General features: G+C 44.6%; 1 protein-coding gene across 1 annotated transcript in view; it reads right to left on the bottom strand.

Moving 5' to 3' along the window:
* Mamdc2 (MAM domain containing 2) overlaps positions 1 to 23,763 on the bottom strand; it is a 136,702-nt gene that overhangs the window by 51,288 nt on the left and 61,651 nt on the right. Inside the window, exons 3-6 of the mRNA XM_075973717.1 lie at positions 14,324 to 14,595; positions 12,697 to 12,781; positions 9,210 to 9,347; positions 668 to 924 (exon numbers count right to left, since the gene is read on the bottom strand). Of these exons, the coding sequence (XP_075829832.1) occupies positions 668 to 924; positions 9,210 to 9,347; positions 12,697 to 12,781; positions 14,324 to 14,595 (752 nt within the window). The remainder of the gene's footprint in view (positions 1 to 667; positions 925 to 9,209; positions 9,348 to 12,696; positions 12,782 to 14,323; positions 14,596 to 23,763) is intronic.

Genomic DNA, 23,763 nt, shown 5'->3' on the forward strand with positions numbered 1-23,763 from the left:
GATTATGAAGGGACAAGAGAGGGAAGGAAACCATTGAAGGGCTGGAGAGATGCTTCAGGAGCTAAGAGTGCTTGTTGCCCCCTCAGGAGGTCAGGAGTTTGAATCCCAGGACCCACATAATAAGCCAGGCGCTCCAACAAAGGTGCCAGCAGCCTCAGTCCAAGGGATCAGCTACCCTTGTCTGGCTTCCAGTGCTCCTAACTGCTGAGCTCCTTCCTCCTAAAAGATTACAATACAGGCAGGTGTATCAAGAGTGGAAGGGCGAGGGAGATGTGGTCTGTGGGTACAAAATTACAATTAGACTAAAAGGGTATAGTTTGGTCCTATTGCACAGTAGGTCAACTATAGTTAATAATGATACATTGTTCATTTCAAAATACCCAGAGATTTTAAATGGTGCTGCTACCAACAAATAATAAATGTTTGAGGTGGTACATATGCTAGCTATTAGGACTTGATTGCCACCCTTTTGAGTCATATACAATCAAAACATCACACTTCACTACATAAATTGGTTTAATTTTTTGATAAATTAAAAATAAAAAATAAAGTCAATGTATTCCTGTCTTCAAAAGCATGATTGAGGTAAGTAAGGAAGTACAGTGGGGTGACCTCCATGTCTGTGTGTATAGCCTCTCAGCATGCCAGCAGGCCAGGGCTCACCTACCTCCATGGGGTAAGGAGCACTGAACTCCACCTCTGCAAGGTTCCAGGAGGCACTGCCTGGACTGTCCACTCTCCAGATCTCCTCATACAGGCCAGCCATATCCCGGGTGTAAAGAGTGAAGACATTGTCGTTGCCTTGCTGAAGCTGGTAATAGAACGAGAGGCAGCCAGACATGGGGGCTGTGGTCATCGGAGAGATGAGCTGGGCCACCTCCTGGAAGTGCTTGACGTAAACAGAGTCCACGTACATGTAGTGGCCTGGAAGTCATACAAACAGAACACAGGGGAAGACAGGCGGGTAAGCTGCAGATGAAACTGTGTGTTCTGGGACCCACCTCAACATAATCCATTGGAGGGGTGAGGAGGAAGGTGCTCATGGGTGCATAAATGTCACAGCTGGAAGATGGACGCATGAGTTTATTGCACACTGCAAATGCCAGATGAGAAGCAGTATAAATTTTTCCTTTACTTTCGATTGAGGTAAATTATCCACACAGGAAAGATGTGTCATCTTTGGAGTGTTTGATTTTTCACAGATGACTGCACTACTATATCAGATGTGATTCCTTTCCAAGCCTTCTTTGAGTTATAAGACGTGAAGACTGTATTGTCTTTTATGTAAAGAGCACGGGGAGACCCTCCTGGACACATTTCATGACTTATATCCAATGCATACTGTGTGACTGAATGATACTAAGGGAGCTTACAGCCAGGGCTAGTGTTTGGGAGTCCAAACCTGTGACGCCCGTTGTTGCTATACCCTGGTGACCACAGCACCCAGCAGACCCAGAGCCACTCAGCTCCTCTAAAGGCAGAAGCTAAAACAATATGGAGACTGGGAAGAGCTTTGATTTGCTATTGAAGAGAACGGACTTGGAATCCCACTTCCTTGGCGAGCTGCTGGGACTTAAGCAGATCTCTGAATCTGTCTGAGACTCAATTTCCTGGGCTCTAGAATGAGAACCCTGACATCCTTTGCTATCTGGATGAGATTAGATCCAGAAACCCCTGGGTATATTAAATTCTGTGAATACTCAAGTCCTTCATATAAAATGGACTAGTGTTTGTGTGCACCTATGTGCATCTTATATGCTTTTGAAAGTTTTATTATTTTTGGTTTATGAGTGTAGCCTTTAATAGTTGATTTGCCTTCCCCAGGCTTAATACGTGGGGAAGTGCTTAGTCTTACTGCAACTTGATGTGCCATGCTTTGTTGATACTCATGGGAGACCTGCCCTTTCCTAAACAGAAATAGAGGAGGAGTGGACTGGAGGTGGGGTGGGAACAGAGTGGGAATGGGGGGGAGGGACAGAGAGGAGAGGAGGGAGGGGAAACTGAGGCTGGGATGTAAAATAAATAAATTTATTTTTAAAGTTTTTATTTATTCACTTATAGACAGAGCCTTGCTGTGTAGCCCTGGATGGCTTCTAATCCCCAATCCTCTTGCTTCAGGCTCCTGAAGGCTGTAATTACTGGCACACAATACTACACTTGGTTTGTTTGTTATTTATTTTTTTACACAGTGTTAGGTATCAAACCCTCAGCTTTGTACACGCTAAACAGGTGTTCTGCCACTGAGCTACACCCTCAGCCCTTCTTATGTGCTTTAAACCTCTTGTAAATAACTTAAAATAGTGATACAATGTAATTAACTTTTCTTGCTGTTTAGTGGGTAAGAGCAAGAGAGAAGTCAGCAACTGTGTGACATGCATGTAGTCACTTCTCTGACTGTGTTTGTCTACTGTTAGTTGAATTCACAGATGAGGAAGCCCCCAGTTGGGACAGACAACTGTGCTTTCCTCTAGGGTTGCTGGTATGAAAGGAGATCATGTATGTAAAGTGCTCATTGTGTGCCTAACATAATTGCTCACTGTAGTTATAAGGAAATAACAATACAATTTATGAACCTAGAGCTAAGCCTGTCCTATGGTCTGCTTCCTATAAGGGGGAGTCATTAGCACTAGTAGTAATTTTCTATACATTTATTTAGGTTATGACGAGAAGAGCTATGCAGTGTGGCTTGAACAGAATCTTTTTTCTTCTACTTATAAGCTCAGAACAGGTATACTGTAATTTATTTGTTTGTTTTTAGGATATAGTGGTGTATGATTGTCTGTGTGTGGGAACATTGCATGTGAGGGTACAACATTGGTGTTTACGCATCTTCCTCAATAACCTCCTCCTTGTTCTTGAAGCAGGGTCTCTCAGCTGAAGTCAGAGCTTAGAGACATAGCTGGCCTGGTTAATCCCCTAAATCTGCCTTCAGAGTTCTGGAACTAGAGGTGAGCCTCCCCACTTACTTTGTTTCTAGGGATCCGAACTCTGGTCCTCATGCTTGGATGACAAGCACTTTACCCAGTGAGCCATCTCCCCAGGCCTGATCAGATCAGAGTATGAGAGAGAACTTGATTCAGTGAAAAGTTTATCAAATACAGAGAGAAGTGCCTGGCTTCTCTCGGATGTAGGAAAAGGCAAGAATCTGATTGTAGAGCGGTGGGGACCAATTTTGTTGCTGATGACTTTCCAGACTTTGATGGAGCAAAGGCTTTGACTTTTCCTTAGCCTGAGCGGGCTACAGCACTTCAGAAAAATCGTCTCAAGAGGACTGCCTGTGTGCATGGTTATACCCATTGAGAAGGTCTGGCTGATCCCATTACTCCTAAAAACTGGAAGAGGTTCATATAGTCCACCAGAAATAGCATCATTCCTTTCCTGGAACTATAGAGCACAATTCTCATTGGCCATGGGAGAAGTGGCCTTTGACCACCTGCAGTTTAAGGGCATCAGTCTAAGATTAAACAGCGGCAGGCAGGTAAAGCGTTTTGCCCATTGCCCTTCTTTTATGTTCTGAACCCTATTATACTTCCCCAATCCCCAAAAGCCAGCCTGGTTGAGGGAGTGGAGGAAAGTCAAAGAAGAGAAAAGTGAACACACAGAAAAAGCCAGAACACAAACTTCTCCCTGCTGCCGCTGCTCTGTGGAAGAGCCTGAGAGACGACCGGTGTCCATAAGACATGGGAGGTATGCCCTGGCTGGACCTAATCCTTGGAAGTCAGGCTGTTGCTATGCGAAGATGCCTAGGAAGCCACAGAGACTTGTGTGAAGACCCAGCAGAGCTTGTGCGAAGGCAATGCTGAGGAAGGAAACAAAGCCACATCCCCACTGGGTGCTGATGCCAAGACCCAAGCTGTGCAAGGCAGACAGAATGCTTAGGTGCCGTCCTGCCACTCGGGGCTCCATCCAAACAGAAGTGAGGAGAACGGCGTGACATATGGAAAGCTGAGTCAGCCTTCTCATGGGCTTTGGAGGAATAAAACAATCTTATTTTGAGTTTTGAAACTTTGTTCAGCTCCTTGCAGAGTGGCACTCTGAGCAGCTTGACTTTTAAAACCTCAAGCCTCAAGAAAATAATGCATTCTCCTCATTATTTTCCCATCAATTCCCTTCTTTTTGCCAAGATGCATAGGAAACAGTGCTGATCCGAGCTGTCAGCAAGTTACCTCACGAATGGTTTTGTTTCACTTCATGAAATATTAACAAAGAAGAAAACCAAGAGGTGAATTAGAACTGGAGAGAGACGAAAACAAGATAAAAACCACATCCCCTCCCATATCACAAAGAAATCTCAATTCTTAGTGCAGAATCTGTTTCTATCTTTCAACAGGAAGTTGAGGACAGTGTTCATTTGAAAAGTCAGAGCTCCCTCATTGTTTGGGGGAAACTGGTAAAAACACGCATTCAAAGGAAAGAACCCTGGTATCCACAGTGCATTCTGCAGATGTTGTACGCACTGTTCCCCTTTCTACAGCAAAGAACTGGGAATGTGTCCTTCCACACCCCGGTCTCTACTGCGTTTGGCTTCACTTCTTACCAAACACAAAGGCTTAAGCTGCTTCCAGTATGTGAACAAACGTGAGCTGAGTCCACAGAGAGCAAACTCTGCTGCTGCAGGCAGAAATCTGGACCGTTTAATTTCTCCTTGGCCACCCAAATTGATAGAGCGAGGAGAAAATCAATATATCCAATAGAAGGCAAATGGAGTAAGAGAGGCAATCTCTATTTTCTTTAGAGTGTTAGTAGTTTTGTTTTTCTGCAGGAGTCATACTGGGCAAGTCTTTGTCATCTTGCAGGCAAGTCTCTTTAGACAAATATTTTGGAATCTTCAGAAATCACCTTCTTATGCCCTATCCTGAGTAAGGCGTGGCTTTCTGGGAGTTCACGCACGAAGTGGAGTCCACCTACGAGAGAGTTTACACCCGCTGCAGTGGCAGAGTTGGAGGAGTGGAGCCGTCCTAATGGATTTTGGGCTTGTTTTAATTTGATTATTTCTTGTTATGCCTTGTTTTCCCTTTTGGAATGGGATTGTTTTCTCTGTGCTATTATATGTTAGAAGTATGTAACTTTTTTTTTCAATTTTTATAGAGCCTCAAAGATAGACAATTTGACAGCGTTGGAACTGTTGAGAGGTATAGGGTAGTTTAAAGTTGGATGGAATGCATGGTATAGTGTAATGTAGTTTGGAGCCTATACTGATAAAGAATGAAAGATTATGGCTTAAAAATGATGTTTGGGTGTCAAGTTGATGAGGAGTGGAATTGAAACAGAAAGAGTTAACTGTTATGTTGACAGATGTTGGAACCATCTTGAAGATGGGCCTTTGGGTGGGTCTGCAGGGGGGCTTTATCTTATGATATTAATTGCAGTGGGAAGACCCTCCCACCATGGGTCGCATTGGCCCATCATTCTCTGCTTCTTTGCTGTGGAGACCCCGAGACTGACAACCTCAAGCTCCCGCCACTGTGACTTCCCCTATGATAATGGAGTGAATGATGACTTTTATGAACCAAATAAACCCCTTGTCTCTCAGGTTGCTCTGTCAAAGTATTTCACATCAACAGGAAAGAAGCGAAGGCAACATGTCCCCCAACTACTGTTCTGGGAAAGAACATTTTTAGACAAGATCTCTTCAAAGTTTGTGACTTCTCACATCACCAAAGCATGCAAGAATGCCTCGTATAGATGTGCATGTGTGTGTCGCCTATGATGTGTATGTAATGAGCAGGTGCGTGACTATATGACATGAGAGATCCATGAAAAGCCTCTTCCTGGAGGTCAGCTGGTGGTTTGCTGGAAGGGAGATGTAAGCTTTCTCTCGACTTTTCCCTTTCAGCCATAGTGTCTGATGCTTGGTATGAGGGGTACCAAACAATGTTAGAACTGCTTGCCTTTGGGAGATGTTTTAGAAATAGCCCAAGGACACTGGAAAAGGTTGGAAAATGGAAATGAGGAAATACGACGGAGAGAATGAACAGAGGACAGAGGCAAGTGCAGTAGCAAGTAGTAGCTCTCCATCAGTAGAACATAGAGACCTTTAAGGATGAACGTATTGCGGTCCTTTTCACCCTCCCTTCCTTTTTTTTTTCTGGTGTCAAATACAAAACACTTATATGTATTCAGAAGGCTCCCACACAGCTCTGAAATAGATCCCAATGAGCGCTGAAAACAGGGATTTTAATGTGTAGCACCAGGCCAAGAGAGAAGTAAAATATGCAATGCAAAAACATCTTGACGATCACTGGAAGCAAATTCCTCACCTCACCTGCAAAAAGGTTAATGGTGACTCTGGGAAGCTGAGGGGTGGCTCCAGGAAACCCAGCACTCTGAGAACTGAATACAAGCTGGGGGACTCCTGGACTAGCTCATTCTCTGTCCCTTACTGATCCAATATGGCCAACATGGTCTGTGGCCATGGAGGAAGACCTGTAGATTACACTCTTTTAAGGAGAGTCCACATTCAGGAAATACAGACATACGAACAGTTTGACACTCATCCAGAGGTTGGTTTGGCTTCTCCTGAGAAATCCCCATTCCTGCAGGCCAGCTGGCTCTTACCATCAATGGGGATGACAGTGGCACTGTGAATAATGTCATCAGAAGATCATGATGCTCACCATCTTGGAGCTAATTTTTGAGTGGCTACCTCTGTGTAGCTGTGAAACAGAGACCCACGGTGATTACAGCTTTAACTTCCTATCATTTTCGGTGCTTGATTTATAAGATATAACAGAAGAACCATCTCTGAGCTAGCCTGGCACCACATGTAATGAGAAAGTCACCTGGTTTTTCTCTTATGAAACCCCAAGACATTGTTATCAGCTTTATTTATTTAAACAAAGGTTTTGAGGGTGCTGGCATTGTACTGTTCCAAGTTAACCCGTCTTTTATGATATTCAGGCAGATTTGTAGGCATCGTTGCTACTGCTGGCCATCGTTCACTCTGAATAGAACCCTCATTTCTATGGATTCTGTGGATTCTGTGGTCACAGTGGATTGTGTGTCTTTAGGGCTGAAATTTCGGTTAGGTATAGAATTCCAAATTTCTGATATTACCAAAAGTGCTAAGCCTTTCTTTTAAAATTAGGAAGTGAAAATGTTTTTTTTGGGTGTGTGTGTGTGTGTCATAGTCCCTCATGTGACTAACCCGAATTCTATCTAAAGGGCTACTGGAGTATTAATTTATTCCCTTATTCTGTGGTCTTGTCCTCCACCTAGCAAGACAATCACCTTCGGGGTGCTATTATACCCATTGGGTGAGTTGTCTCACCCTTTGTTCAAAGACCTCTGCTGGCTTCCCACTGTCAGTGAAGTCCCAATCTGCTCCCGCATTTAAGCTTTTTAGACTTTGCCCACACGGGGCTTTTTCGCCCCACCTCACCGCTCTCTCCTTACTTCTTGCAGTTGGTGCAGCTATTCACAGCGTCATTGCTTCTCTCCTCTCTTCGCTCCCTCTCTAAAGCCACACCTCCCCTTCGAATCCGTTTACTTCACTTGCGTGACTTACAAGGGTTCCTCTATCTCCAAATATCTACCACTTTGCTTTTAAATCCAAGCACTCGGGAGGCAGAGGCAGGTGGATCTCTGGGAGTTCGAGGCCAGCCTGGTCTACAAGAGCTAGTTCCAGGACAGGCTGCAAAGCTACAGAGAAACCCTGTCTCGAAAAAACCAAAACAACAACAACAACAAAAAAAAAAAAACCCCAAAAACAAAAAACCACTTTGCTTTTAATTCTGAATACTTATCAGTGTTATTTTATCTCTAAATGTTCATTGCCTTTCTTTTTGTAAGGGAAGAGGATAATTCTGACATTTGGCAGATATGATCTTGTTTGATGTCCGTTTCTGGGAGAAAGTGGTTCTTTTTCTTGGCAAGTATCTCTTGAAGTTTGGAAGCAGCCTGGTGGCTTGTCGTTTTCATTGCCATTTTCTTCATTGTACCCAATTCAAGACCAGATTAATAAAAATGCTAAATGCAAAGTTGGGTTTATCTCAAGCATACAAGCCCTACTTAGAAGCGTGCTCGCTACTTAGAAGTATTTTGTTCTAAGTAACCTGGACATGTTGAAAAGGAAAAGAAAAACCCTGTAAAACAGAGGCTGAAAAGCAGGGGCTAATTAACCTTTTGTCAGCCCATATAGTATTTCTCTTTATTTTGGTTTAGAAAATACACACTAATTTTGGGGTACATATTTGAGAAATTTCAAAACCTACCCCTCTCTTCCTGATTATTTTAAGGGAAAAAAAAAATCAAAAGATCATATGAAGTGGGCTCACGTTTGTGACAACACAATCAGATCTACTCTGCATGTCTCAACTTTCTAGCTAGCCACAGTCCTCAGTAGCTAGCCACTTGCTTAATCTCTCTGCTTGGTCCTTGCAGGAAACTGAGTCTGAGACTCAATACAAAGGAGGAGGGGGAGCATGAACAAAGAGAAGAGCGATGAATGTCAAGATGTAGACTCTAGAGTCCAGGTGACCTGCAGAATGGACACACTGGGGGCAAAGTCGAAGACATGCTTTTAAACGTTTAGATGTCAAGAGACTGCAGTCAGCGAGAGACAATAGGGAACCACGGTTATGTATCCCAGCAAGGCTCCATGCTGTCTGTCATATGAAATTGACTAGGATGTGTCAATAATGAAAAAGAAAAGCGGGGGAGGGAAAGTCAGAATCTTCTCAATACTTAGAAAAGGCCATAGAGTCAAGGACTGGGATGTTTCCCTTCCAGAGGTTTTCGCCTTCTCCCTCTCTGAGAGCCTCGCCTCTGCGTTTTCCTTGCAGAGTGTCCCTTACTTGACCACCAGGGGGCCCTGTTGCACACCTCAGCAGAATAATCTTTAGCATTGCCGGTCTCCTGGGAAATTCTTAAGGACTTGCCAACCTGCAATCTATTTTTAATGAAGATCGGAATTTTTCCAGCCTTGTCTTTAGAAATAAGAACACAGCCAACAGAGAAGAAGTGAAGCCATCCATGGACACGTAAAAACACCCAAGCTTACAGACGAGCTAAAAACCTCTCCTTTTATGACTTCCTTCGCTACAAGCTTATGTCTGCAGTTGTCCCTGTCTCAGAGGTTCTCCGTCTTCCTCTTCCACTAGGTCTCCCAGTGTGATTCCCCACCCTTTCTTCTACTGACAGAAGCCGGGAGGTGGGAGCTGAAGGCAGGGTTCACCCTGGGAAGGAGACTGCATTTGTGACCGGCTCACCCTGCTCGCTCCTGAAGGTGTGGTCCTGTGGGAGGACAGAGTGGGTGTTCTTCACAGTTCCTCCTCCAACAAACCAGTTCACGTTGGGATTCCAGCGGTTCACAAAGCCACAGAGATGGTTTTCTTCAAAGTCACACTCTGGAGGAAGAAGCATAGACACGCATGTCACGGACCTGCAGCCACACCTGGGGACACACACACTTGATGTGGGATTCCACTTTGTACGCTGTGAATATGTTTTATTGCCATTGGTTAATAAGGAATCGTCTTTGGTCCTATTGCCGTGCAGAATAGAGCAAAGCGGGAAATTCAAGCAGAGATAGAGGATTAAAAAAAGGCGGAGTCAGGGAGGCACTATGTAGCTGTCAAAGAAAACAGACACACTGGAACCTTGCCGATAAACCACGAGCCACATGGTAAAAGTATAAAATAATAGAAATGGGTTCATTTAAGATGTAAGAGTTAGTTAATGAAAAGCCTAAGCTAATAGGCTGAGCAGTGTTTTAATTAATACACTTTCCGTGTTATTATTTCAGGTCCGGGCGGCCAGGAAACAAACAAGCAGCCTCCCTCTACACACACTCTCTGCGGAGTCTGCCCTTTGTCATTCTGAGGGCCCTCTTTCTCAATCATGGGGGCCTGTGGACCAGAAATTCTGAACAAGAAGGGAGACCCAGTAACGAATCAACACGCTGCTTCTTCATTTCCCCCTGAGCCATAGTCCTTTTTCCCATTAGCTCTGTGGCTTGCTGTGGGACTCACCGTCTCTCTGAGTCAGTTTCTTGCTGTGTGAATCGGAAACAACAGGCCCACATTATCAGACTGCAGGCATGGGCAGTTCTCGGTACAGCACCAGAGCACCGGACATGTGGCCCATGCTTGAAATAAGCTGATGGTTTTTTTGGTCATCTGTTAAACTAATTAGCCATTGTTTGGTTCCAGGGACCAAGACCAGGGTCTAGCACATGTTCAGCACACACTTGACCGCTGACCTATGTTCCCAACTCCACTGAGTCTGTTTGAATGTACCACTTTAGGGTTGTTTCCTCAGCTCTAGGCATTTTCTGCACCTCCCTTTCTATGACCTGCTGGCCCAGTCCCCCATCTCTTTATGGTGAGCAAGATTCCCAGAACTCATGCTTCCAAGATGCTAAAATTTCCCCCACTTTTCTGATGACTTAGGATCTAGGCAGAATAGATAGGACAGACACACACCTGGCCCAGGGTCCTCCTGCAACTCCTGCCTAGAGACGAGAGATACAGAAGTAAAACCTTTGAGGACATTGACATGTTTGCTATACATTGTTCCCCATTAACAATTTTTTTTTTAGTGGGAACAGGGGAATTTATAAACCCAATCCGGCCGCTGACACCATAATCTTGCAATTACAAAATGAAGGATGATTGCCATCCTGTTCTTCTCCATTGCTCCATCCACTTCCTCACTGGGTCCCACCTAAGGGAGGCGGACGGGTGACATCAGTGCTAGTGGCCAGCGCCATCACTGCCAGGTTGCCATGGTGAGCTAGGCCCCTTTACAGAGGGAATAGCCTAGCCAGAAGCAGTTTTGACTCCACAGCCACTGTTTCAAGGTGCTAGTAATTCCTCCTCCCTTGTCCCATTGGCAAGCAAGGTAACAGCTTATGAGTCACAGCTCGTCCTGATTCTGGCCACAGTGGCAGTGCCTGCAGGTGTCTTTACCCTGCGCAGCTTTTGGTCTCCTTGATGGTGACGGGCTTTCTTCAAATTACAGAGGCGAGGTTGATCCCCATCCCACCCCTCCACCCCCCAACCCATTCCCACCTTCCAGCTCCCACCTTCCCGCCAGGATCCTGGCTGGTACAGTTGTCAGCAAGCACCAACAAATCTCAAGATTTCTTTTCAAATTTCCACTACAGTCTCTGCCAACTGATGCTCAACATCTAGCGCCAAGGGCTGCCGCAGAGTGTAATAAAAAGCAAAATCCTTCTCAGCATGCCAGGCACTCGTCTAAGCTTTTGCTATGAATTCACTTAATCCTCAACATAGCTCCTTGAGAAAGGTACTATTATTAACCCAATTGCACAGACAAGGAGCCAAGAGAAGTGGGCACAGAGCAAGGAGGGACGACCGCACGGCAAGATACACTTCTGTGGCGTCCTTTTTGTTTCAAATAAATCAGAAGCCACTAGGTCATCTGGGGGAAAGAAATGAACACTTCTGGAGTGCTCACCCTCAAATCCACCTTTTCTCAGACCTCACGGGAACCAACTCTGTTTTGCAGCCGATGACTAGAGCCAGGCTAGGGGGTTGGGAGGTGTAGTGAGAGACTAAGCCAGCAGGTGACGCTCCCCAGTTGCATCTGACTGCTTCAGTGTGTGGAGGGGCAGCACCTAGGCTACTCTCGGGAGAAGAAACCTGGATGGAAGCTCTGCCTTAGAGGTTATCAGTTAAAGACTAAAACAGACTTAGGCTCCTCGTACAGGATCATCTTTGACTCTCTGCTCCCTTTGGCCCAAGTCCTCAGTCTAAACACAGACAATGCTGAGTCGTCTCGCAGATCTATCAACTTTTTCTTTTGCAATGCTACTCCCCCCCTCTTTTTACCACACCCCTGGTTTAAGATCCTCTTCCTGCAATCCCTGTAAAGTCAAAGTCTCTTCCAGGAGTTGACTAGCTCCTATGCATCTGTATTTTCCTTGTCTCCAGCTCATGGAGACCAGTGACATCATTGGAAAGCCACAGCTGGACGCCTGTCCCTTGCAAGCTAACTCTTAACACTTACCAACCTCATAATTAGGTAAACCCAGGCTCCCAGTCCCGAGACCAGACTCTGGAAGAAACTCCATGATGGTTACCAACTATTCCACTCTGGCCTTTGTGCCTGTACGCTCAGATCCTTTCTCCTACCAGATTTTGTCCCCAGACAACCTTCTATGTGCACCTCCACAGATGCCAGCCCCTCTGTGCAGTGCTCACTGGGTAGTTATGGTCAGCGGCAGATGAGGAAGTGTCAAGCAGTCATGGGGCAGGGGCTGTCCTCTTTTCCTGCCTTCTCAAAGCTGCCACGCAGGCAATCAATCCTGCCCACACCAGGCAGGATCCAAGTGACAGCTTTGATGATGAAGACAGCAGCAGCAGTGTATCAGGAAAGTAGGTGACATGATGGATGTCTGCTCTTCTGGCAAACATAGAGTTTCTGATGGCCTTTCACAGCAAGCCAGCCATTGCTTTTATTATAACTAAGGGAGGTTAGGGAGCATTGCTGATGGATAAAAGTGTCTATTTCTCCTTCAGACAGTTAGAACAAATGCTAATGAGCCTTTCCACCGAAGACCGAGGATCAATGTACCATCTTCAGGTGACCCTTGCAAAGAACAGAAGCTACCAGGCATTTTGCAGTGTGTTCTATGACACAATTGGCCTTTAGGATCGATCTAGCACTTTCTGGCAGTGGATTGTAGAGAGAGATTTGCACTCCGCTGCCATAATCACAAAGTTCACTCACCGATACAGTAGCCGGCCGTCATCTTGATTTCAAAGAGGGCAATGCTGGCTGTGTTTCCTTGTCCCAGGACACCTTCTATCAAAATCTGTACAACATATGGGGGAAAAGGGGAATCAGGCATCAGAACACCATGTTTCCTGTCTATTATTTTAGTTCTTAGTTGGGAGCTGTCATTCAGTGTGATTCATGGCTGTTGAATGTGGTTCTTACTACTGCATTTATTCCTGTGCATACATGAACACATACATGTACACCGAGGACTTTGACATGGACAAAGTGTTCAACAGATGCAGAGTCCAATGTCTTCCAATGCTTTCTTAACTTCCACATCCTCCTGTGTTCATGGAGGCAGTCACTGGTGGATGTTCATGGAGATGTGCTGAATGGAACTGAGGGCAGATGATACAGGGGCCAAAAAGGGGGATGTTGTTGTTGTTGTGAGGAATCGATGGATGAGAAGGCAGGAGCCAAAACTATCAGATATCCCCACATGATATGGGAAGGTTCAAAGGTTAATCCATAATTTCTACTTTGATGAGAAATTGAGAATTTTACACAAAGAACAGATAAAAGCGTGACAATTCGTGTGGTTGATTTCAGGGAATGTTAGAGTTCACATCTGGTCCTGTTTCTCAAATAGTTTTTTCTCCTGTGGTTTCAGCAGTATATTTTGCAACGATGTGGGTAGATTTGGGGTCTGATAACCATTGGAGGGTGGTGTGAAATAGGACCTCAGACTCAATGTTCCCTCCCTTAGTGGCGGCCTGGTGGAGAGAGACTCCCAACAGGCTGGGCTAGCCTGAGATGCTCTGTTTTAAAGCCTTTCGAAGGAGAAGGTTGAGCCTAGGAACGGAGCACATTAGGAATGGGGTTCTCCTGGTGGCTCAGGGACACACACTGTCATGTCATATGGGCCACCCTCCAGCTCCATTCCCTGCTCCACTCCACGCCGCAACCCTTACGTCTTCTGCCTTCCTCTCAGAGCTGACAGAACAGTTAGCCTCTCTGGAAAGGAAAGGAAACATGACTAGCAAATAACTTTCCTCTTTCAAAGTATTTGATTATCTCATTTTATGATAATGTCTTGCTCAAAGTTTGGAGCAACTAACCCATGAGGAAGATAACACAACATATTCCACAAACAATTTAGAAGGATGACGCAGAACTATTGGCAACAAAAATACTCCAGAAAGTCCATTTTCACTGAGGTCAAGTTAAGCACCATCTAGTCTTATGTTTTAAATAGATGGGAAAGTTCATGAAGATGCTCTTTTAAGGAATAAACAAATATTAATTTACATTAATTTTCTACGCTACAATGAACCTTACTGACTTACTTGTTATAAAACATGGTTCTTAATCTGTGGGTCACAACCCCTTTGAGAGTCAAACGACCGTTTCACAGTGGTCTCATATCAGATATCCTGCAGATCAGATATTTACATTATGATCCATAACAGTGGCCAAATTAGTTAGGAAGTAGTAACAAAAAAATTTTATGGTTGGGAACATGAGGAACTGTATTAAAGGGTCTCAGAATTCGGAAAGTTGAGAACCACTGTCCTAAGACCTCGTGGAACATAAAGCAAGTCACAGGTCTCCTATCTTCCTCCTCAGCCCCGCCTACCTTGAATTTCTTGGAGCTGTTTGGAAGATCCAGACTGGCTATGAGCCAGCTGTCTGATGGCTCCTTAGTGGACCAAAGCAAGCGATCGAAGCTTTCGTCCTCAAATCTCACGTAGAGGTTCAGCTGGCTGGGTTCTGACACGGGGCCCAGGGGTGCGGTTATCTGGTAGACCAGGCGAAGGCAGTTCCATTCCTCCGCCTGCAAATCAGAGCTCAGCAGCACGGCTTTCTCCCCTTGCTTAGCAAAAGAGGTGTCCACATAAACATAATGGCCTGAAAGAGAGAGGAGCCCAGACACGGAATTAGTCTTAGAAATGGAACCTTTTCGTCCATTAAACCCGTGGGAAAGGCAGACCCTGCAAATGCTTTGTCTCAACCCCACAGAATTGCCTGAACACTGGCCTCTGATCTGTGAAATGGGCATGTCTCCTCTGCACTCCATGGGCCACATGCACCCCAGGATAACTGTTAATGCATCCCAAAACACTCATAAAGGATGTTATACGACAATGTTGAAAGCTGGGCACCCTTACATGGTTTGGCCAGACCGCAGCCACTTCTCCACATGACAACAGGCTGGAGTTGAGCAGTGGTCCTCGCAAGAGAGTGGAGTGCCCTGTCCAGTTTTCTATCCCTTCAACTCCTCTGAACTCTAACACTGAGGCCAAGCATCCGGTGCTTTTCCTCATCCTACACCAGGTCTCCTCAGCACATTGCACAAGGCACCCTGGCTCTCACATGGGTGAGGGTGCAGGCTCTGGACATTGAATCTAGGGAGCAATATAAGCAGGCTGGACCCAAAAGCCTCAAAATGAGATAACTTGGGGCACACAACCATCTCCTTACACAGTTCTCCCCAAAACAAATGAGTTAATTTGCATTTAACTTGTATCATTAGAATAGACTAAATTGATTTAGTTACTCAGTCTGGCTCTTGGGCCCTATCCAGACAAAGTGTAAGCTGTTTTTCTTTTAAATTAAGAATCAGATTCCCTTTGCCTAGACTCTTTCCCATCCAAATACAACTAAATGGAAAGTGTATGTAGAACACATTGCATACGTAGGGCTTGGAGAGGGTCAGGCCCATTTTGTCCTCCTCTTTCATCTCTTCCTCCTTCTCCTTTCCTTGTTTTATTTCTCTCTCTCTCTCTCTCTCTCTCTCTCTCTCTCTCTCTCTCTCTCTCTCTCTCTCTCCTCCCATTTCACTCTTTCTCCTTTCCCCATCCTCCTTTCTCTATTTTCCTACCACCCTCTTCTCTTTCTGCCTCTGTTCTGCTAATACGAGTGAGTGGTATTCTGCTGGCTGGACTAGGATATGGAGGGCTGGGGAAGGAGTGAAGGCAAGGACACCAATGTAAGCCTTCCACACTGTTCTGGCCACCTGGACCTCCTAGCAGAGTGATTCACTTGATTATTGGTCTTTGGAAGTGCAAGCCGAAGGCTGCAAATGCCCGGAAACTCCCACATTTGTGTCCATATCTACCTAGTGTCTTCTACCATGTGGCCACCCACTCCACCCCTGGTAGTTTGAGTACCTAGCCAGAAAGCTCTGAGATACATGTATGTTTTCCTTTGGCCCATCCTCCGTACATATTGCCCCAAATAACCATTACAGCTAGGATCATCAGTAGCCAGTTCGGGCAGGCTGGAAGCAACCCAGCAAACGATCAACCTCCATGTAGGACAACACAGAATGCCATCTTGCTAGCTGGAGGATCCCAAGATCAAGCTGATCTCCAGCAGGCAATCTTCATGGGGCAGTCGCTCACAAGTGACAACAGCTGGAGTTGTGTGTAACATCTCAGCCCACCCCAGTGTGGCAAGCCTGATGCCTAAAGCTATTGTCACCACCAAGTATTCTGGGTACAGCTAGTCTTCAGGTACCAGGCATTGCCCTAAGCACATGATACCCATTCGCCATCCACCAGCTGTGGTGCCTACTGGCTCCCAATGATGAAGTTGGGCTCTTGATACCAAGGAGTTTGCTAGTGAAGACTTGGATCACTGCGACGGCGGGGGCAGTGTAAGTACCACCCTGTTTTCCCAGCTCTGCTCAGGGGCATCTGAGTTGGCAGGTAGCTAAGTGGAGTGTGGATAGGATAGGATGCTGCTGGTTAGATTTTTTGTCACCTTGAGACAAGCTAGAGTCATCTGAGAAGAGGGAACCTCCAATGAGAAAATGCCCCTATCAGACAGTCTCCCATCCTGTGGAGACGTTTTCTTGAATGGCTGGTGATGTGGGTGGGCCTAGCCCACTTCTGGCAGCACCGTCCCTGGAAAGGTTGTCCTAGGGTTTGTAAGAAAACAAACCGAGCAAGCTAGGAGATGCAAGCTGGTAAAACAGCACTGCTCCATGGTCTCTTCTCCAGTCCCTGCTTCCAGATACCTAGCTTTGTTCCAGCCCTGACTTCCCGCAGGGATGGGCCTGATCTGAAAGTGGAAAGCTGAAATCAATCTTTTCACTCCCAACCCCCTGTTGCTTTTGGTTCTGGTCTTTACAACACCCGCAGAAACCATAACTAAGTTAGATACAGGGCGTGGGGGTGTGGAGAGTGTTTCCTGTGGAAGTGAAGAGGTGGAAATGGGGCATGAGCCAGCATCCATGATAAATCTCAAAGTTGCTATTGCAGAGGCTAGCTCCCCTGGGCATTTCCCAGTTTCTTCTGCCTCAGATCCTTCCTTCCTTCCTTCCCACATTCCAGAAGAGAAAGCTCGAGACTTGAAGCTGAAGTTTTCAAACTTACGTTTGGAGTCATCTGGCGGGTCACTTCCCCTCCCAAGAAATGGGGCTCATTCTCTAGGCACTTCTTTCTTTTTTTTAATATTTAGTCAAATGCTTTTTAATATTCAAGACAATTACCACCAATATTAAGCTCTACCTTTCGATGATAGTTTTAATTTTGCCACCGTAATTACATTCTATAAAGCCACAAAACTATTATCCGGCTAGACATGCTCATATCACCAGGTACTACTAAGTTTAGTAAAAAGCTGTTTCTGAGTGATGGTAACATTAGAACACCTGTTAGGGATTCAAGACATTTACTTTTTAAAGGGAATTCTTTTAACTTTTATTGACTCTTTGTGGATTTCACATTATGCATCACAAACCTACTTATCTCCCTGTCCCCTCACTTCCGTCCTCTGCCCTTGCAACATCCCCACCAAAACAAAACAAAATTAAACAAAAAAACAACGAACCAAAACAAAACAAAACAAAAAAGAGAAGAATCTCAACATGGAAGCTGTAGTGAGGCCTGTTGGGTCACACAGTTTACCCGTTAGTCCGTTCATCTTTACCAGTGAGTGTTCATTGCTATGAGTCACTGGTCTGGTTTGAGGCCTCTGGCTTCTGCTACACTATCAATAATGGGCTCTCTGTGGGGCTCCTCTTGGATATCCTATTGGAGATCCTGCAGTTTTGGATCTGGAGGTTCATCTTCTTCCTTTGCCCCCCCCAACAGTTCATTGATGAGGTGGGTGTTGGGGTGAGCTAACACTAAGCTCTGGCTCTGGGCCGGGATGGTAGCTAGGTTGGTCAGCCTGCCAGCTTTCCCACATCCTCAATACCCCGGTGAGCTCTCCAGCACTGTTTGGCTAGCTCACCCAAAGCAACCTGCAGCAAGGGGCTGGGGGCCAGTTCTCCTGCTGTTAGGTCCTCAGGTCCAGCTCACCTGCACTCACACCACCAGGGCCAGCTCTAGTGCTCTGCCCATGTGAGCTGGGCACCTTCTGTCTGTCGCAGAAAGTGCATCATGGGTTCCTATAGCGTGATTGGGAGGGAAGAGATGAATCTAAGAAGAACTCACACATCAGTGAATGTGTGTAATAGCAGGTTTATAGCCCTGAACAATGGGAGATATCTGTACTTTTTGGTGAGAACTGTTAAAAAAGCCTGTGTTGGATTGGGCATGGTGATGCACACCTCTTAATTCCTGGCACGTACAGGATGAGGCAGGAGGATGACAGGCTTAGGACCAGTAAGACTTTACCTCAAAAAGGTAGTGGGCAGTGGTTAATAGAGTGGCCCACAGCTGGCCAGGGTGCAGAGAATAAAGCCTGCAGAACGCTCAGCTCTAAAGAGAACATATATGCCAAACTCTCCTCCCTCGCAAGGCTTAGGGATCATTGTAGATGAAGGGGTAGAAAGTGTAAGAGCCAGAGCAGGTGGATGACTACCAGGAAATATCTTCTGGACACAGTGGGACAACTCCACATAGGAATGCCCAGGGGTTGCAATAGCTTGCCCAAGACCCATGCAAGCAAGCCTAAGTGAGACCAAATTCCAGCACTGAAGGGGAGTTGAGTACACAACCCTACTCCTTGTCATGGAGTGATCAGCAGTTATAGTAGCTGCAGGGAGAGGGAGAGAGAGTTTTCTCCAAGAGTGTAGCCCTTGGTAAGCCTATCATTCTCCCACGGAAGACTACCTCCCCCATCTGTCTTGACATTCTTTCTCACTTTGTAAATCCCCGTAAGCATATGCTAATGGTTTCTTGTTAAGAGCCTTTGAAGCATACACTACATAAAATGCATTATTCAAAATACCTTGATATTATACTGTCTGATGAAAGTTGATGCTGTTTATTGAGTGATTTTTGACATCTCATCCATAAATATTGACTATTTCAAAATGTTGAGGTTGCATATTTACATTACATATCTCAAATTCAGCTCCAGGACACTCTGTGTGAATATGTCTACTAGCTGTTTTCAGGTTTATCTACCCAGTAGAGCAATGTACTTTCCTAACTTAACTAACTAACTCAAATGCTTCTACCTTAACCATCACCACCTAGTCCAAGATACTGCACTCAATCACTGAGTCCACTTTTCATACCCAGCCTGGATTCAGCCTCAGAATCTTTCTAAACACAGAGTCCCATGGAGCCATTCATTACCAGCCAGTCTGAGTCTGCATTTGGGTAGATGCTGCTTGTAACTTTGACTTGGGGTTTCAAAGAAACACTGTATTTTGTGGCCATGTTACAGCTAAATTAAACTAGACGGAACATGACATATTTAGAGGAAATTTGTGAAATCAAATATAGAATGAGCAAGTGATTTCTCCATACTATTACTAGCAAAATTCCTGTAAATCTTCTTTATTAAAGAGAAGCATACCACGAAGTGAAAAATATGCATGATTTATTCCGCACTGGGTAGACTGACATCAGCAAGCTAACGTTACAACGAATTCCCTCACCAAAGAATCTACCCTTCTGATACAGTCCAGTGGTTCTCAGTGCGTTCCCAAGGTTGTGCAGCTATCTCATTGTTTTTTGATTCTAGAATAGTTGTGCCACTCAAACCAAGTTTCTCAACTCATTCACAGGTTCTTCACCCTCCTCTAAGCCGCCTCTGGAGACCACGGTTTGCCTGTTTTAGGAATGACTATATATATGTGTATGGTTGACTTCTCAGGTGACTACGAAGTTCACCTGTTTTGGAATTTCATTCCTTCTTAACACAAAGTTCTACTTTGCATCTTGAAGTCACCAGCTAACTGATGTTTGGGCTACTCTCTCTTTTGGTTGTGTTAAGCAGGGATGCTATTGTGAGCACGCACGTGAGTTTTCAGTAGATGAACATTCAAGTCTGTCTCACTGACAAGACCATCATTCACTGCTCGTTAGCACATATGGTAACTATGTTTAGCTTTTGGAGGAACTGCCAGAAATTCTCATGTGGCTGCAGTCTTTGCTTCCCATCCCCAGTGTGTGGGTCCTATTTCTTGTCTACGGATAGAACTTCCGATGCCTGCTATTATCCATCTTTCTTATTAGACATCCTGGTAAATAAAAAGTGGTGTCTAAGTATGCCTTTGTCTTGTGTTTATCTAATGATTTATGATGTGGATCATCTTTCCTGTGTTTATTGGCCATTTGTATGCCTTCTTTGCAAACAAATATATTCAAATCCCCTTTCTATTAAAAAGTTTGGGTTATTTGTCATTTACTATTGAGTTGCAAGTCCCTTAGTTTTTCCAGAGAGTGGGAAGTTTGTACTGCACTCTTTCTTTCTTTAGGCTCTGAGCAGGGTGTTTGTTCAGATAGCAGATCAGCCGAGCATTTGTTCAGGGCTGCTGTGAGAAAGCTTTCCTCTCACTTCTTTTTTTTTTTTAAGCAATTATTCCTTTGATGTTAAATCCAACACCTGTGCTCCTCCTTTTCCATCCTCAGCAAGTTCCTCACCTCCCAGCTGGTTCCTATCTAGTGTCATCCAAAGACAAGGCCAGCTTCCTCCTGGGAGACTGCCTCAAATCTTGTAAGCCAGACCTGGCAGCAATGCTTGCACTTCTTTCTTGCTGAGCTCTTAAGATTCTTCCTCTATAAGACAAAGGCATTTTCTTGTATTTATTTTTTAATTTTTAAATGCATTTTAAATTAAAATGTAATTACATCACTCTCTCCTCTTTCCTTCCTTTGCCCCCTCCCATGTCTTCTCCCTCCACCCTTCCTACACCTCTCCACTCTCAGACTGACAGCCTCTTTTTTTCTGGTTGCTTTGGTTGCATATACACATTCGTGGACATACAAATGCAAGCTACGGAGTCCATTTTTGTTGTTTGTGTGTATAGTTTTGCTTCTTCACTTGCTTTTTTGTCAACTTCCTCCACGAGCCTGTAGTCCAGCCCCTGAATTCTGACTAGGCTATTCTTCCCTGATTTCATGGTGTTCTTTCTCCCTGGATCACACCCTGCCTAAGTGAAGGTATAGAGTGGTCAAATGGAGTAGGCACGTCAGCCAGATGTTGGTTCAGATTCTAAGCCACACTATTTAGAAACACTGTCATTTTGGGGCAAGTTAATTATAGCATTTGAGATTCACTTTTTCCACTGGTAAAATGGGGATGCTAAATCACTAATTCTGTATTATTTTTAAGAAGATTAAACAAGACCATATTGTATAGTAATTAGCATATTGCCAAGATCTTAATAAATGTTAGTCCTTATCTCCCCAGTTACCAGTCAATAAGATGTTTTGGACGCTTAGCATCCTCATTGTCATCTTATTCAAGAACTCTCTGATACTAGCTACCCTTTATCCTGCTGCTGTGATGGCCCTACTCTTCTGACCTGATACCAACGTCTGCCACTGCACAGAAGAGCCTTTCTGCCTTTGCAGCTAGACACATTCGGTCTAGTGCTTCTCTGCTACTGTGTGCACAGCTTTTTCCTCATGCTGACTTCTTCCTTACCTGTCCATCCCACTGCCCAATTGTGCTCTACATCAGTCATCTCTGGAGCCACCAGCTGACCAGAGCCTCTGGACAGCAATGCATTCAAACCATGTAGCAAACATTCCTCTGCAAGGAACCAGATTCCCATTGCGGAGATGGGTTCCTTCCTCCACACATGTGTATCCTAATTCTGCACACCTCATAAACTTACATTTGAAAGAGCTGTGATTACTTTCACATATAAAAGGTTTGTCAAAAACATCAATTCATGAATATGTATAGAAAATTCTGTATGTAGGGGTTCTCAAAAATGTTTGTCAATATGGAGATGGTTAAGAGGAGTGAAGAGCATATATTGCTCTTTTAGTGGGCATGAGTTCTGTTCCCAGCCCTCATGATGGGCAGCTCACAGCTGCCTGTAGCTCCAGTTTCAAAAGATCTGACACCCTGGCCCCCTTGGGTACCTACAACCATTTGTACATGTCCCTAGACACATAACTAAAACTAAAATAAATTAGTTGATTTTGTTATCTGAAAATAATTGTGATAGCACTCTTTAAATGTTGAAGAAACTCTAGTAAACACTTGAGATTATTAATATTCAATTTTTTCAACCAGACTCATAATCACCAATAAATCTACTGAACTGTAAACAGTGCTAGACACATGACACCAAGGGCATGAAGGATTACAGAGTTACTCTACACAAGGCCATCAGTGGCGGCATCCCCAGGTTTCAGCCTCTTGAACCAGGCTGATGATGTTTGTACTCCGGACACTGAGGAGAAGGCTTCAGGGTAAGTTTTTGGTGTAGGTCATTTCCACAAAGGATTTGAACTCTTAACTGATGGACAACACATTGTTCTATGCTATCTGATAAAAAAAAATAGCCCACTAGGCCTCAGATCCTTGTTAAATAGTAAGGGTCACTCCCTAGGGCTTTTTATGGCTTTACAACCCTTCCCAGTATGTTTTCAATGGGAATGGCTTCTCTGCTCCATTGTTGCCATCTGAGGTCCCTCATTCTGAGCCAGTGAAAGTACAGGAACCCCTTGGCTCTCAATTTACTTTTGTGCAGAGAAAGTGATTTAAGAGGTATTAACCGATACCCAACTCTTCAGAGAAAGCAACATTCTGAGGAGGTTAGTTTACACCACCTTTTTATAGGTAGTCCACTCCTAAAGTGGAATGGGCAAAGTGGCCTATAATTGATAAGGCGTGACCAGACCTTGCAGCTCTATGTGGGTACCCATTGTTGAGAAACTCTTCTCAGAACAAAGTCTAGCATAGCAAAGTGTTCTTATGTGGGAAATCTCAAACATAGTTTTGCACCAGGAGAAAAGGGGAACCTGCATTTAAAGAGCAAAACAAAATTATAGTGTACACGTTTCCTTTTTAACCCCCACACAGGGCTACAGCCATATCCTCTCTGTGTATGGAAAGGACTTTGCAGTGGTCATGGACATTTCATTAAACTCCAGTCTTGACAGAGGCACTGCGGATAGCAGTGCAATGTACAACTCTTTGCTAACCTCCACCTACAATACTGGAAGTCTCTTCTAAGCTCTTTTAGCATCCATTATATCCATTTACATTTGTCTAGTTCCTTGTCTACCATTCTCATTAGGACTTTTCACATTTAAGGGCACAGAGCAGATCTGCTTGGCTCTTAGTAGGTTTGTATTCTCTGTTTTTAAGTAAATGAATAAACTCCCTTTTGACAGTAGGTTTTCTTTATTATTTTTTTATAATGACATTAAAATTCCTTTCACTGTGGAGCTCTCTCATTAGTCTCAAATTTCTTAATAATTTCTCCCTTACTGTTACTCCTAAATTTCACTCCGGGAATTATGACATTTGATGGAAGCTAGGATCTTCACTAGTGACTCACGCCACACTTAACTACTTTCACATATGCCCCTACTGTTAATACTTTTTGAAACACTAACCCCACTGCATTGAGATATGCAAAGAAGTGTAAAATCGAACAATTCTTTGCTTTGCTGGAATGTAGAGCTTGTGGGAAGTATTCGGAAGGCCATCCAGCATGTGACATTCCAGATTAAAGAGAGCAATGGTTTTTATCAAACTCCCAGTTTGGAGGCGTTGTTACAAAACACTCCATGGAGCAGCGACAGGGCAGCACCACACAGCTGTCTCCAAGGACATTGCCATTGCCCCTGACATCAGGGAAACTTCTCTTTGTAGCTAACACTGCAAAAGTTGTGTCAAAAGATTACAGAATGTTATGAGTGCTTA

This window comes from Microtus pennsylvanicus, chromosome 5, assembly GCF_037038515.1.
Source record: "Microtus pennsylvanicus isolate mMicPen1 chromosome 5, mMicPen1.hap1, whole genome shotgun sequence".
In the NCBI taxonomy this organism is placed as follows: Eukaryota; Metazoa; Chordata; class Mammalia; order Rodentia; family Cricetidae; genus Microtus; species Microtus pennsylvanicus.